The following is a 16109-nucleotide window of genomic DNA, read 5'->3' on the forward strand; positions in this document are numbered from 1 at the left end:
ATTCTTCGCCAGATTGATAGTAGATATATTATCGATCTTCATGGTAATCGCTCCATGATTCTTTCATGTAATCTCTTCAACCAAATTCACCATCCAAGTTGCTTGACATTTACATGCGCAAAGAGAAGTAGTTATGTACTCTACTTCACACGAAGACAATGCTACTATTGGCTCTTTTCTCAAACGCTAAGCAACTAGTGCACCACCTAGCATAAACACATAACCAGTTATGGACTTTCTATCCTCAGCATCACTATACCAACTTGAGTCGGTGTATCCAACTAACTTGCATTATTTTCCTTTATCATCTATAGGAAACAAAATTTGATAGTCGAGAGTTCCTTTCATATACCTTACTATCCTCTTCGTCACTAATATGTGTGATACCTTTGGCTTCTACATGAATCTACTTATCATGCCTACATTGTACGCTACATCAGGCCTTGTGTGACAAAGGTATCGATGTAATCCAATGAGTCTTCTATACTGCGTTGGACTGACATCATCTTCATTTGTGTCTTTCGACGGTTGCAATATGAGATCGGCTGGAGTCAAAGTTGAGTTGCAATCTTACATCTCAAATCTCTTAAGTATTTCGCCTGCATATCTTCTTTGGTGCATCACCAAACCTCTACCACTCTTGTAGAATTCGATGCCAAGGAAATATGAGAGGTTTCCCAAGTTTGACATTTCAAACTCCTCACTTAGGTCATGTTTGAAATCTTCGATCTCCTTCTTGCGACTTCATGTTATCAACAGGTCATCAATATAAAGACATCATATAAGCAACTTACTATTGCTTCTTCTTACATATACTTCATGCTCAATTGTGCACTTCATAAATTCCTTCTCCCTTAGAAATCAACTTGGGGGTTGAGAAAGTAAAGACAATATTGACTCGGGGGTCGAGAACAAATCAACTCGGGGGTTGAGGAAATGTAAAGACAATAATATTAACTTGGGGTCGAGAACATATCAACATGTAGGTTGATAAAATAAAGATGACATCGACTCGGGGGTCATGAACATATCAACTCGGGGTTGATAAAATGTAAAGATAACAAAATCGACTCAGGGGTTGAGAACATATCAACTCGAAGGTTGAGAATACAAAGACAACGTATCAACTCGGGGTTGAGGACAAATTAAGAAAACATCAACTAGGGGTTGAGAAAGTAAATACAATGTTGACTCGGGGTCGAGAATAAATCAAGATAACAAATCAACTTGGGGCTGAGAATATAAAGACAATATTGACTCAGAGGTTGAAAATAAAGACAATCTCAACTCAGGGGTCGAGAAAAAATCAAGACAACAAATTAACTTGGGGGTTGAGAAGATAAAAACAATATCGACTCGGGGTTGGAAAAAAATAAAACATCAACTCAGGGGTTGGGGACACATCAAGAAAACATCAACTCAGGGTTGACAGACATTAATAGCTGATTATGGAAACATCCCCGAAAGGACTCTTTCAATGGAAGATTTACTGGAAAATTTTGCAAAGGAAAAGTTATAAACGGAAATTTTGAGGGTAACCTCTGCTTGAGGAGCAAAATTGAGCGAATTCGACGGGAAATATCATTATCAAAAGTTTGATGGAAAATATTCACTGGGGTGTACCATCCTGTGGGAATGTTACACATGAAATGATGCATTAAGTGCAATGATTGATCAATGCGGGTATGTGTTAGAAAAACATGAAATGTGATGATTGATCGATGCATGAGGTATGATGCCTGAAGTGTTTGTTAATGAAGATTGATCTTCCTGGTAAGTGCCAAGTATGACTGGTCTTTTGTGAGTTTCGAAGCAAAGTTGGGATTTCGTAAGGTGTCAGACAAGGTTGGTCTATTTGTGAGGTGCTAAGTAAGATTGGGTTTTGGGATTTTTGGTGTGTCGAGTGAGGTTGGGCTCTTTGATCATAAGTGTTGGGTGCCAAGCAAGATTAGACTTTTATGAGGTATTGGGTGCCAATCAAGGTTGGGTTTTTGGGTAAATACCAAGTGAGGTTGGGCATTTTGTAGATGTAAGGTTACAAGACTTTTCGATAATGTCATATTCATGTTATGGGAATATGCCACATGAATGAGATAATATGCATGGCTTGCTGCGAAAGCGGAGCGAAATGATTAATCAACAGTGTCTTCAGGAAATTTGCCTTTGTTGGTTGGACCTTTTGAAGGAGTTTCCTGAAAAGGAATTTGGATCCCACCATGTTGTGATATGATACTGATATAGATAACCCCAGTATTTGAATATTGCAAGGTCTTCCCCTGATCAATGTGGTTTTGAGGGGATTTTGCCTAGGTTGGCCAATTCTTGGAATGTGTTGCCCCTAGTCAAAATGATCTCCAAATGATATGTCCATGATTATAAGTATTTACCCTTGATCGGCAGGATCCCTGTGTGATTTTCCCCTAGTCAAAAAGCGTCTTGTAGCGGTATGACTATGATCAGACCATCGTTGAAATTTCCTCGATGCTAAGTATTGATTTACGAGTAAAATCGTTCCTTTTGAAAAGTAATTCTAACGCAATGCTTGTACAAGTTTTGAAATTGAAAATTGTTACATATATGGTATGTACAATGGATAATATTTGGCCATGAGGTTGACACAAATGAAGATGTGGAAATGTGGTAAGAAGATGCAGTTAGCAATGATTTAACAAACATTTAGAGTCAGTTTAACAATAGTTTTGATGAAGTATGCTTTCATAGTGAGCATGACTTCAATTAGGTTTTTTAAAGGTTGTAACGTGGTTTGGTTCACGGTTTATGAAAAAAAAAAAAGGATATAAGGCTCAAATTTTGATTTAACCCACCCATTCTCCTTTGATGTTCTTCATTCCTAAATGAAACTAATTCAACGAATGCATTCAATTTTCCAGAGAATTTTGGTAGTCATGATGATGGATAGTGGTTGAAGTACTAGTGATATTCTTTAGGTGGAAGTCACCTACTTTCGTTTATAAGCTTGTTTCCATTTTTATTTGTTTTCTTTTAATCCCCATTTTTTCATGAATTGATTCTTCTGAATTTGTGGCCCATCAGGATGTCCTAACTTTTGCCTAAGTCAACTTTTTAAGGTTTTTTTTTACCTTATAGGCCCTTTTTTTGGAAAAATTCTTGTGAGATTTTGCTTTTGATTCAGAAAGGTTGTGACTGCCATGTTCAACTATTGTGAGTTTTATCTTTTCTCTGCTTCCTCGATGTTGGATGTCGTGTGTGAGAGAGAGATGTACTTTGAAACTCGTATTGAGATGATTAGATGGATTGGTTCTCTTAAGACTAGAATACATCATATAATCAATTGAAATATACCTTGCCCCTGGTTGAGATTAAGGGTTTTTTATAAATAGAAAGAATACTGACTTCATGATCGAGGGGTTGACTACAAATTATCTCCTTATTTCTCTAGTGTTTGGGAAGTAAAAAAATGTCTTACATCGTCATCTAGGTCTTACTAATAAAAGCATACATCTTCAAATTTGGTTATTTCATTTACATCATTCTTCTTCTAAGTTTCTTAACAGGTGAAAAGTAAAAAAGTGTTTGTACATGGCGAGTGATGGCGTAAGAAAGATTGAATACGGAAGGATTGATTCCAAAAAACATGCATGCTCATATTATTGAAATTACCGATCAAAGCATACAAATTTAAAAACAAACAAAACTTAGCAAGAAAGAAATTACAATTGGAAAAAAGTATAATGATCCTAGGGATGAGCTTCTTTTGTTAACGTAGTTTCATCACACACTTCCAAGGCATTAACATAAGGACCAGGGTGTCCAATCAATAGATTGTTTTTCACATTTTGGCCTAACTCTTTGAACTTATCAACTTGGCATCAACCAGCTCTTGCACTTTATATTTCAAGGCCTTGCAGTTGTTAGTGGTATGCCTCGGTGAACCATCGTGACACCCACATCGAGCGTTCTCATTAAAGTTAGGTGGATAGGGGGAATCCTAGGTGGGAGAGCCTTAGGTGTAACCCATCCTTTGTGAATTAGGTATGGGAGAATATCGTTGTATGGATTAGGCATTTGGTCAACTTAGGGAGGCTTTCTCTTGGAATTTTTTCTTGGCCTCGGTTGGTTCCTTGGCGGATACCGATTTTGTTGATGATTATTTTGTTGCGGGATCATCATAGGTTATTAAGGTGGGGGCGCTGAGTATGTTTATTGTTGGCATGGCGGAGGGTTGTATTCTCTTAATAATAGTACTTGCATGACCAAGTTCATTTGAGTATTTAGCTGGTTGACTTACTCTTTCAACAATTCATGACCTATCTTGAGTTCCTCCATAACTTATTGAGACATACTTCGAGTACGTTCGTGAGTATCGAAAAGTCAACTAGTGTGGATCAAGTTAGAGAATAGGGAAGAAATATGTTTTTGCTTTATGATATGCAAATGTATGTGCATGTATGTGCATGTATGCGGATGCATGAAAATTCATGGGTATGCAAAAAGACTTTTCTTATTGTTTTTAAGGAATGCTAAAAAAAATTATGCAGATGCAATGTATGTGTCACATGCGGGTTTAGGACATTGTTGGGTCTAAGAAAACCCATACAGATTTAGGGATGGTGACGAATATAAGAACGCCTTATTTAGGAAGGCTCCCTAAGATAGGTCGGTTTTAAATATTCAACACTCAATCCCCTCACATGTAGGCTCAATGGACTTTGAGATACAGTATCTGAATGAGTTCCCCAAAGTCATGGATCTGGATCGAAAGTATTGTCATTGTTACAAATACTTGTAGGACGACGATACCCTCGATAGATTTTATTCTAGGTGAGACCTTCATGTCAGCCTAGCGAGATATACGTCCCAGAGGTCAACACTACGGGGCTATCGGTATCAACAACATTTAACAATCCCTAAAAAAAGGTCCCCATATTCAAGGATCTTCTTGATCGATACTACCAACACTATAAATACTTGTAGGACAACTGCACTTTCAAGTGGATCTATTATGGGCGGGATTTTCATGCCTTCCAGATGAGATATACGTCTCGATGATCAATATTATGCAACCACCTACTAGCTTATGTTTTTTCTCAGACTCGGGTGTAGAGTCTCGCTCAAACAAAAATTAAACCCATAATGGTAAAATAGTAAATAAATAAATAAATAAGCATAAAATATAATAAATAAAATAAAGAGAAACAAACAAACAAAAACACAAAACCCTAAAACTAAAGGATAAACTTGACTCTCTTTAGGTGATTTCCCTAGCATACTCGTCAGTTGCCGCATCTCAAAAAATACGATATTTCGGGTTCATCGCACGATCGTGGATGACTGACAAAGTTGCCACCTAATTTATTTATTCCTAAAGAATAGAAAAATAATGATAAACCCTAAAGGAAAATTGGATAAGATGGTCATCACAACTAAATATGAATTCGGGAGTCGGTTATACGAGTGGAAGTTATTAGCATCCCTCGCATTTGTTCTACTCAACGAAACCTCATATAGTTCTAGGGTTAAAGGTTTGTTAAGGGTATATTTGCAAGTGTTTTATTTATTATTTAAGAAAATATGTTTACAAAGAAAAGAGATTTACAAAAGAAAAGGGAAAAAAAATTAATGTGTTCGCGAATGTTTTAGAATCTCGTGCCTATGTATTTTCTTAGTCTAGTGAGAAATTCAAAACTCTGTAGTTTGTAAAAAAATAGTGTGGGTTGGTTGATTTTATAGGATGGAGTTTAATTTGTAGTTCTTGCGTTTAAACATTGACTTGTAGGCTCGCACGATGGAGACTTAAGCGTTTGTTTGTATTTCGCATCGAAAAGACTTAACATATCCTTTTATGAAAAGAATTTGAGTTAAGTGTACAAGAGCACAAAAAATTAGTTTGACTGGTGAAGGTTGATTTTAAATTTGAGAAAAAAGAAGTTTTTTTTTTAATCTTTTTAAAAAAAAAAAATCCTAAAAATGAGAGAAACGTATTTTTATATTTTTATGTTAATAATCAAAGTTAAATAACTTAAATTGTTTTAATAAAATGAGGGAAAGAAGAAAACAAATGACACTAAATTAAATAGTACCAAAATCAATTATAATGAAGTTAGAGATTTTTATGTTTTTTTGAAGAAAAAAAATAAAATTACTAAATAAATTGAAGAAAAAAGATAAAAAAAAATAATAATATATTAAAAAAAATAAAGCAAAGTTGTAAATTATGTTGAAAGGAAAAAATAGAGGGGTGTGGGAAGTAGTTAATGAGTTTAGACAAATGTGATATCCAATATAATAAAATCAACTTAACCTAAATCTTTATTAATAATAACAAATAATAAATAATAAAATAATAATAAAAAAACTAAAATTACTAGATCTTGTACACATCATATGTAACATTATATACTAAGGCCAAAAAAAAAAACATGTCACTTACCAAGTTCTATGGTAAATATGAAATAATTAAAAAAAATTAAAGCTTGTGATTTTCAAACAAAGTAAGCCTGAACAACAACATCATGTTCTACATTAAAAAAACATTTAATAAATCTAATAAAAAACTATGACTTGTACATTTTAATAAAAAACAACATGTTCTTCATTTTTTTAACTGAATTGAAATAATATTATAAAAACAAATAAATTGTTCAAAAGCATCAATAATAATGAAAATGGCTCATGAAAATAATGGGTATGAGAAAGTTATCAACACTTTAAATCATAGTGGAGACTATTTCTATGAATCATCATAGCTCAGAAAATAAAATAAACAATAATAATAAGTTGTAAAAGAAAAACAAATAAAAGTCATGCGAGGGAGATGATACATTGTTGTTATAGTTTGTGTAGAATAATGGTGATTGTGGTATAAGGAAGATGAAGATTCTGGTGAGAGATTTGTATTGATAAAGGTGGAGTTGCCTCTTTTGGTGGCCTGTGTGTGTTTTATCGTGTGAGAGGAAGAGTATTTTTTTGTGTGTAATTTTGTAGGAATTTTTTTGGTATCCTTTTGTTAGAAAATAGTGTATTATTTATAGTAGAAAATAGGTTAGAATTAAAACTGAAAAGAAATCATGTTGATAATTGCAAATAAAAAACTATTATTTTATGAATTTTTTTATTATTATTTTAGGATTTAAAATGGATAAAATAAATAAAATGATAATTAAAAAAATACTTATTTAAAAAAACGAAAATTGAATTAAAATACTTAGAAAAAAGTCAATATTTGACTTTTGACCTTTTAATAAAATAATAAATAAAAAGAGGTACAACGGTGTTCAGACCACCCAGGACCATATGCTTGACATCTTAAACACACTATCAATTGAATTAATTAAATCATTCAAAATGAAAAGCTCCTAAAAAATATAAAAAGAAACCCAAGTAAAATTTAGGTATGAAAACTTTACACCTAACTGATGTATATTTCATCCTTTGTATCATGCAGTCGACATTACCACTCTGATGGTTTCCAGCCTTGCCACATGTGCATAAACTTCGTCGAAATCAATATCAGGTTTTTGCTTAAAACCTCTTGCCACTAGTCTTGCCTTATGCTTGAAAATTTCACCATTTGGACTTTGTTTTACCTTGTAGACCCACTACACATCAATTAGCATCTTGATTTCTTTTTTGACAAGTTCCCATGTGGTATTCATCTCGATTGCCCTGAGTTCTTCTTGCATGGTTGCTAACCAATTTGAATCATTCATAGCTTGATCTAAATCGATTGGTTAGGGTTCAACCATCATTATTACTTCTTCTATTAAGTTACCATCTGCATCGACTGCTTGATCTGGAAATCTCTCACATCCATCTAGCCTTGTCGACTCACTTCTTGCTCTAGTCGATCTCCAAACATTCTACTTAGGTGGTTCTTCGTTCCAATTGGTCGGGACTTCAGTCTATTGATATTCATCAACCACGATTGTGATTGTTTCTTGCTCTTGTCGAACTGACCCTTGACTATAATCTCACCCTTTGGTTTCATCCAATAGAACATCTTGACTGATCAAAAGTTTATCATCATTTGGTGAATACATTTTGTATGCATCAGTTGAATGATAACCCATAAGCACCATAGCCTGACTTCGATCATCTAGTTTCTTCCTCAATTGTTCAGGTGTTTTCCTGAAGCACGTTTATCCAAACACTCTAAAATGACTAACATTTGGCTTCTGTCATGTCCAAGCCTCATAAGGTGTCTTCTCGATTATCCTCTTCGTTGGACATCTATTTAGAATGTATATTGTTGTTGAAGTTGCTTCACCCCAAAATCTCTTTGACACTTATTTAGCTTTCAACACGCTCCTAGTCATGTTCAGTATACTTATATTTCTCCTCTCAGCTCTACCATTATGATGAGGTGTATAGGATTTAATGATTGCGTGCTTTATACCTTCATCCGTCCAAAATCTTGCATACTCTCTAGAGGTGTATTCACCACCGCCATCAATTCTCAATTTCTTTAACTTGCATCCAATTTTCTTCTTGACATTAAATTAAACTTCTTTAACTGTGTGAATACTTCATTTTTCTTTTCGATAAGGTAAATCCACATATATCTAGTGAATTCATCTCTGAAAGTTAGAAAATAACAGTTATCTCCATTCGACCTAATATTAAAAGTTCCACACACGTCAGAGTGAACTAGCTTTAGCTTTTATCTTGACTTCATGGACAAGTCATGTTTGAATGTCTTCCTAGTCTACTTTGCTTTGCAGAATTTCTCACACACTTGATTTGGTTCTTTCACTTGAGGTAAGTCATACACCATTGTCTTCTGGTTTAGCATACATAGACCTTTGAAGTTTAAGTGTCCATACCTGCGATGTCATAACCAGTTCTTGTCTTCGACAGAAGTCAAAGCAAGACACCGATGGTCAACCATGTTGATCTCAATCTTGAAGGTTTTTTTGTCTGCCAATGGTGTTTTCAGGATCATCATTCATTCACAATTATACACCTTCATCAGATTTTCTTCCAACTTCATATTATACCCTTTGGCAAGTAGTTGGCATATTCTTATCAATTTACTTGTCCTTGAATGTACATACAATACATTAGTAATGTTGGCTCTTCGACCATTCCTTCTTATTACAGCTATGTTTCCTCTTCCCTCTTATATAACATGCCTTCCATTTGCAAACTTGATCACCTTCTTGACTGATTCATCCAACTTGGTAAACCAGTTTTTATCATCTGTCATGTGGTTACTGCATTCTGAATCCAAATACTACATATTGGTTTGTCCATTATTTGATTGAGTATTTGCCATGAGTAGTATATCATCTTAGTCGCTTTCTCCAGCATGTGCATATTGCACTTCGTCATCATCTTTTGTTCTAGATGCCTTCTTTCTTCTACAATCTCGAGAATAATGACCAAATCCTTGTCAGTTGTAACACTTCACCTCCTTCATGTCAATTTTTATCCTCGAATACTTGTTGCCCATGACTTCCTTGATTGAATCAGAGTGATTCTTTGAGTTCTTACTTGACTTCTCATCATTAGCAAGATTATTTCTCTACTTCGTCTTTTCTTTCCCATATTTCTTAGTGAATCTTACTTGCATTGTCTATTTAGCCACTTTCTCCCTCTCTGAGTTCCTCTGCTTCAGTCTCATCTCATTAGCCTCCAATGAAGTTTGAAGTTCTTCCACTTTCATCTCAACTGGGTTCTTGGACTCTTCAATGGACATGACAATGTAATCAGAGTTTATGGAGATCTCAATACTTTCTCAAACTTCTGCAAATTAGTGGTTGATTCACCATTCACCTTCATCTGATTTGTTGGCGATACTATACGCGTAAAGAATTTGAAACCGACTCATCTTTTTTCATTTTAGTCATCTCAAATTGATTTATCAGCGTCTGTAACTTCACCTTCTTCAACTTTTCATCTCTACCATACACGTTCTTTAACTTGTCACATGCTTCTTTTGTTGTTTCTTCTTCAATAATCTTCTCAAACATGTTAGGATTCACGCATTGATAGATCAAGAACAGTTTTTCCATCTTTCTTTCTTCGTTCCTTGAGCGTAACCTGCTGAACATCGTTCACATTCTCTTCCAATGTAGGTACTCCATCGTTCACGATTTCAGCCACATCTTGAAATCTGAAGATGGCCTTCATTTACGCAACTAACCTCTCGTAGTTCTCCCCTTTGAAACCGATAGATTCACTGGAAATTACGTTGATGTTGTGTTTCCGTTTATGATTCTTTTCTAATTGCAACCAGACTCGTTAATACCAATTTGTTGGAACTGGTGGAACAATTAGGATCTCAAGAAAAAGAAAAAAAAAATATTATTGAGAAAAAATAGTCATTACAATAAAATTGTGTAAAAACTAAAAATATATATATATATATATATATATATATATATATATATATATATATATATATATATATATATATATATATATAATATATATATATATATATATATATATATATATATATATATATATATATATATATATATATATATATATATATATATATATATATATATATATATATAAAATCAAGGTCCAAGCCCAAAACATACTAAACCCAAAATATAAATTTATATTCGACTATGTCGAGTACGGTTGAGTCCTACTACTTCAACACAACACAGCCGTATACTAGAATTTTTAGAAAATATTGAATTGTATAAGTTAAGGATGTTACTTGTGATTTTAATTGATAAAATAACTGAAAAATGTTTAAGTTAAGGATGTTACTTGTGATTTTAATTAATAAAATAAGTTTGAAAAGGACAATATGGATCTTTTGTTGCGTCTTTGAACAGAATATGGATCTTATAAGGATTTTTTTCTCAAGAACTTCTAAAAATAATCAACGAAGAATCTGTAGCCACTCTAAAATGCATTAAAAAATTGCCACTACTAGATCACACAATTTAGAGTTGTTAGCATGGACATCCAATTGAATCCGGAAGCGGCACGAATTAAACACAAGAATCTTTCATGAGCATGCAGAGAGATACTTATAGATTAGATAGAACAAAATTAAATTAAAGAATAGAGTCAACTACTTAAATTAATACTAATAATAAATTGAACCATAGCTATTTACAAAGTGCTGTATCAACCCAATCCAAATTGTTCCTCTCTCTACCTAATCTTCCTTTCTATGCCACCAAAGAATCAAATTCTATATTTCACCTTTTCACAATCCCCATTCTCTCCTATTACAAATCCTTTCTTCAACCAAATCATTTTAAATGGAGGTGGTCCATTCCTCCAGCTGTATAAGGTCATTTTCACAATCCAACCCAACCAAGTGAAGTAAAAACACAAACTTATCACCATTTACCTTTTATATGTACAAAGACCAAACCTGAAGCAAAGAACATTATGCTATAAAAAGTTGTGAATATATTCCACACTCAAAAAATTCTCCCACGCCCTTATCATCTTTCTGCTTCAAGAACAAGATTTGATTAAACCCAAATTGTATAGATTCCTTCTCACAATGCTGCCAAGGGACAATAACACTGCCCCACCAACTCCAACAGATTGATCTTCCCTCTCTGCCTTCTCATGACTTACAATCGGCAACTCCTTCACTTTCAAATTGCTTAACCCAATTTTCTGTCTAACCGACTCGATGATTTTTTCATCAGCCGGGTATCCGATGGAATCTGTTACATAGAAAACATTCGCGGCCAAGTCACCGGTCGTAGATATGTCTGCCCTAGTCACATTCAACCCGTTCTCTCGGAACGTTCGCATCACCTCGGCTAGAAGACCTTGTCTGTCTTCCGCAGAAAACTCTAGTCTAACACCCTGCATTCAAGAAATCAACTCATATCACAATCACAGATCACAGATTCAAAAGTGATAACAGTTCATAAAACAAATAGTGTAAAAGAAATACCATACCTCACATGATCTTCTCTCTATAGCTGCTTGCAAGCATTGAATCACTCGTTGACGCTCCGGTTCTGAACTAATCGGGGTGCCATCCTTATGTCTTATATAAAACTCCTGGAATAAAGACAAGTTTAATATCATTAATATCATTAATATCATTAAAGCACATAACCAAGCTATAAACCGAAAAACATCGCATTATGATGTCTAATAAAGTAATTACCATGTAAGCTTGGTCAATCCTTGTGTTTATTGTTGCATGGAACACAACATATTCCATGTCTGTCAAATTGCAAACAACATCAAACAATAACTTGGTGCGATCCTTGCACTGGACATTAACGACCGAATAACTCCTTTCTGCCCAATTTTGGACAGTAACTAACGGTGTTTCTGAAGCAAACTTGAAAATTGGACTCTTTTGATAATCACGGTCAGCAAACATCATTTGGTGGAGCCTTCTTTCAGGGTGAATAACAACATCAGAGATAGATGTTTTTGCACTCCTAATATCACCATCTCCTTGTAAAACATATCTTAAACGTGCTTCGAGCCGATTAATTTTCTGTGAATCTTCAATAGAGGTCCCAGAGGTGCAGTCTTTAACATAAATTAAAGAAGCAATCCGGCCATTGTGTGTCCAAACTTTAGCTTCAACCACATCGCATTGAAACTCAGCCAATACCGCAAACACTTCCGAAAGAAGACCAACACGATCCGTCCCCTTTAATTCCAAAGCAGTGAGACCATTTCTGTGATTGGTTTTTCCATTGTGAATGCTACCAAGTGACTGATACAGCATAAACAAAAACTTCAGATTAACATAATGAAAATTAAATAATCACTTCTAAATAAACAATTAAGAGTAAATTAGTAATACCTGTTCAATATACTTCAAAACACTCTCATCTGTCAACTTATTTCCATCTTGATCCGTAACATGAAAAACTGAGCATTGAACCATAAAAAAAATTAGGGCAAACAGAATCAAAATTTATTACAACTAAGAACGAGATTCGAAAATTTTCTTACCATCCATGAACCATCTGCCATCAGAGGAAACATATGCTTTCTTAATGAAAAGGTTCAGATCGCTGAGAATTTGTACTGCTTCCAAAAGAATTCCATGCTTTCTAGCACTATCAAACTGTGAAATTTAACCAAAGCACAAACATTAATAACTTACTTACAGCAATAATAATAATATGTAAATCCAAATTAAGGAATTTTTTTGATTCGTTACCTTGACTATAGTTGAATTAGAGCAAACCGCATTGTCAATGACAACCCTGTATCAACATTGAAAATGTCAAGGTTAGTAAAATCACTGAAAAAAAAATTAAAAATCAATTCCAATACAAACTCAAAAGCAAAACATTCTAGATGAAAACGGAATTTCCTGAGTCACTGGCACGAAAAGGAGAGAAAAGTCAGAAAATTGTTAAAATAGAAAAAAGTCGGTGGAAATTAGGAAAAATCCACTTTTCTCTCCCTTCAAGATTATCACGACTTTCAAGTTCACACTACGGAATTGTAATATTTATAAAACTGAATTAATTAAAAACTGAGGTACGCAAACATGAAGAGGTTTGAATCTGTAAACACGACGAGAATGTAAATATAGAAACCCTTGAAATTAGTATCTGATTTCAAAACATGAAATGAAATTATAGATATACAGACAAGTGTAATCGTAGGATGAAGAAAATAGCAGAAAAAATAGAATGAATTAGGAACAAAAATGTAGAACCACACACTGAAAAGAAAAAGAATAAAGAATAAACAGACCTGGGAGTACTCATGCGAAAAACAAGCTTCTCGTACTCATCCGTACAAGCTGACCACTCCATCTTTAGCAGTTTTAGAGGCAACAAAAAAAAAAGACCACTCCTCAGTTTTAATGTAACGCCGCTTCCTAAAACGACGGTTACAGACAAAGAACGTAAATGTTGTGTCTGAATCTGTTGTTGAGCGAATCCTATATAGATGGAAGAGAATTAAAATTCCAAACGGTGGCTTTTAATGCATTACACTCCTTCGATCAAATCGTCATAAACCACTCTTACCAAACTCTCGTATTCCCTTTACCTTCTCACACTGCAAGAGTTACTATCTTTTCTCTCTCTTCACTCTCTTCCAAACGCAAACCTCGCCTTGATTTTAACTCTGCCTCTTTCTCGTAGTAGCTGTGTATATATATTTAGTTTTTTTATTCCTACTTTTATTTTTGTGAATTTAATATTGTTATTGTGGTTGGTTTTATTAAATTGGAATCCACGTCTTTATTTATGGAAAAGTATGACATGGCGTGAATAACGCTTGCCACTTAACCTGCCCGTGCTGACCGGACTTACCAACAGGTCAACTAACATGACAGGTGGGACGACACGTGGGATCGGCAGGTGTTGCTTTGCGTGTTTTGTACTCAACAGGTTGGCGGCAACAATAGATTAGAAGTGTAGTTGTTGATTCTTTGATTAACAAGAGGGGTTAACCTACGTGGCATGTTGGGACTATGGTAACAACCGAGTAATCTTGGTAATTAAGGTGTAATAATATATGGTTAGGCTGGTTAATGACGTACGAATGTGACGATGCCGCTTTTATGGCCTTTTCCTCCGTCCCCTTGTTTTGGTTGGTTTTGTTTTGTTGTGTGTATGTATTCTATCTTTCATTCCATTTTAATATTTATTTGTTGCATTAATTTTTGTCTGTTACACTAAATTTAGTCTTGTTTCATCTATAATTATGTTTCCTGTTTGTTGAGTTCTCAGTTTCATTACAGATTTTAAATCTGTAATTAACTTGCATTAGCATCGTCCATTCCGGCATTAATTTTTTTTTTAAATAGAATCATTCCTATTGCCAATAAGATCATATGTTACCTTTTCAACAAAAATATTATTTATTGGACAAAATTTTTAAACAAGTGAAGCAACAAAAAAGGATTGAGAGAATATCATAAGACGAGTAATTATATTATATGACTCTTATTTTATTATTTGTTGGATGTAAATATGATATGAACTTCAGGACCGAATATAAGGGTCAAATTCAATTTAGAGAAAACAGTTACTCATCCAAAGTATATATATATATATATATATATATATATATATATATATATATATGGGTGTTATGTAAGCTCAAGATATATATAATATAATAATCTATTGTGTTTCATGTATTGAGAATATCAGATTGTTATAATTATTTCACTATTTATATAAATAGCACATGTGACAATTTCATGTACGCAATTTCAAATTCAAACTTTACTCATTTATTTCCTTCACATTCTGACTTGAACATTGGAGTGTTAACTTTGTAAGTCAGTCTCATCTTCATCGTAGCAGAAGCTCATATCCGCCATTGGATACTACAACCTTTGGTCTCCGATCAATTATGCTTCCACAACAAAACAATGATGTTGTCTGTGAAAATCGACTTCTGATTTCCCATTTCCACGATTTTACATATTCACTTCGATTCATCGATTCGAAGCTCTTTCAACCTATGAGATTGGAGTTTCTGAGATTGAACTTCAGATCCACTATCCTCGATCTATTCTGATAGCGGACCGACTCTGATTTAACCTCGGATCTTTAAATCCTCCAACGATGGTTGGATCTAAAGCCACTCCTCTGCGGCTTTACACAAATTTGTCGCCGCTCGAGCAGCAATAAATCAGTCACCTCCTCTTCATCATCAAGACAATGCAAATCAAGTTGTTGTCAACATTATGTTGCATCCAGGTCTACTTCAGCCTCGTCATATTATAGGATTTTCTTCATAGCTCCGATAAGGTGAGTCATCAATTAGGCCTCTAGTACCACCATCAGCCTCATGATTAGAAGCATTACCTGGTTTCTAGCTGTACAAGGTGCCAGCCTCAGGCTAACCTCGGAGTATAAGGTGTCAATGAATTGTTGAGCAATATGTACAATATCGTTTGGAAGCAAAACTTGAAGGCAATCGAAGAAAGATTATTTTTCATATAATAAAGCTTGCATAATGCTCTTCCAAAAGGAAATACGGCGTAGGAATTCGGTTCCATAAGAAAATAAGCAATTGCCTCTGAGTCGACCACAACATAACGGGAGGTAGCTTTGAGCTCTCCAAACAGCCAGAGAAGCAAGAGGCAACAAACTCCTCATCATAGTTTAGGAGGATGTCAGGGCAGTCATGTTCCCGATGAGGAACAAGTGGATAAGCCTCTAGTAAGGAACCTATAGAAGCATCCC

General features: G+C 34.5%; 1 protein-coding gene and 1 non-coding gene across 2 annotated transcripts; both read right to left on the bottom strand.

The window, feature by feature from the left end:
* Positions 1 to 6649: 6649 nt before the first annotated feature.
* On the bottom strand, positions 6650 to 6731 carry LOC127077602 (small nucleolar RNA Z221/R21b). Its single transcript, XR_007787393.1, has one exon. It is a non-coding gene; the product is annotated as a small nucleolar RNA Z221/R21b (small nucleolar RNA).
* Positions 6732 to 11003: 4272 nt separating this feature from the next.
* On the bottom strand, positions 11004 to 14113 carry LOC127074124 (ACT domain-containing protein ACR8). The gene is made up of 7 exons (XM_051015418.1): positions 13654 to 14113; positions 13109 to 13154; positions 12898 to 13012; positions 12746 to 12813; positions 12089 to 12655; positions 11875 to 11979; positions 11004 to 11778 (listed from the first exon to the last, which is right to left on the bottom strand). Exons 1-7 carry the CDS (start codon positions 13713 to 13715, stop codon positions 11416 to 11418), a joined length of 1326 nt encoding a protein of 441 aa, XP_050871375.1. The 5' UTR covers positions 13716 to 14113; the 3' UTR covers positions 11004 to 11415.
* Between the last annotated feature and the right edge of the window lie 1996 nt (positions 14114 to 16109).

This window comes from Lathyrus oleraceus, chromosome 4, assembly GCF_024323335.1.
Source record: "Lathyrus oleraceus cultivar Zhongwan6 chromosome 4, CAAS_Psat_ZW6_1.0, whole genome shotgun sequence".
Taxonomy (NCBI): domain Eukaryota; kingdom Viridiplantae; phylum Streptophyta; class Magnoliopsida; order Fabales; family Fabaceae; genus Lathyrus; species Lathyrus oleraceus.

Bases quoted from the DNA above. Each gene is read 5' to 3' on its own strand.
- LOC127074124 (XM_051015418.1), bottom strand. From the start codon at position 13,715: ATGGAGTGGTCAGCTTGTACGGATGAGTACGAGAAGCTTGTTTTTCGC. The intron at 13,155-13,653 runs GTCTGTTTATTC...ATGTTGATACAG, and splicing joins TTTCGCATGAGTACTCCCAG to GGTTGTCATTGACAATGCGG. The intron at 12,814-12,897 runs GTAAGAAAATTT...TTCAATGCTCAG, and splicing joins TGGCAGATGGTTCATGGATG to TTTTTCATGTTACGGATCAA.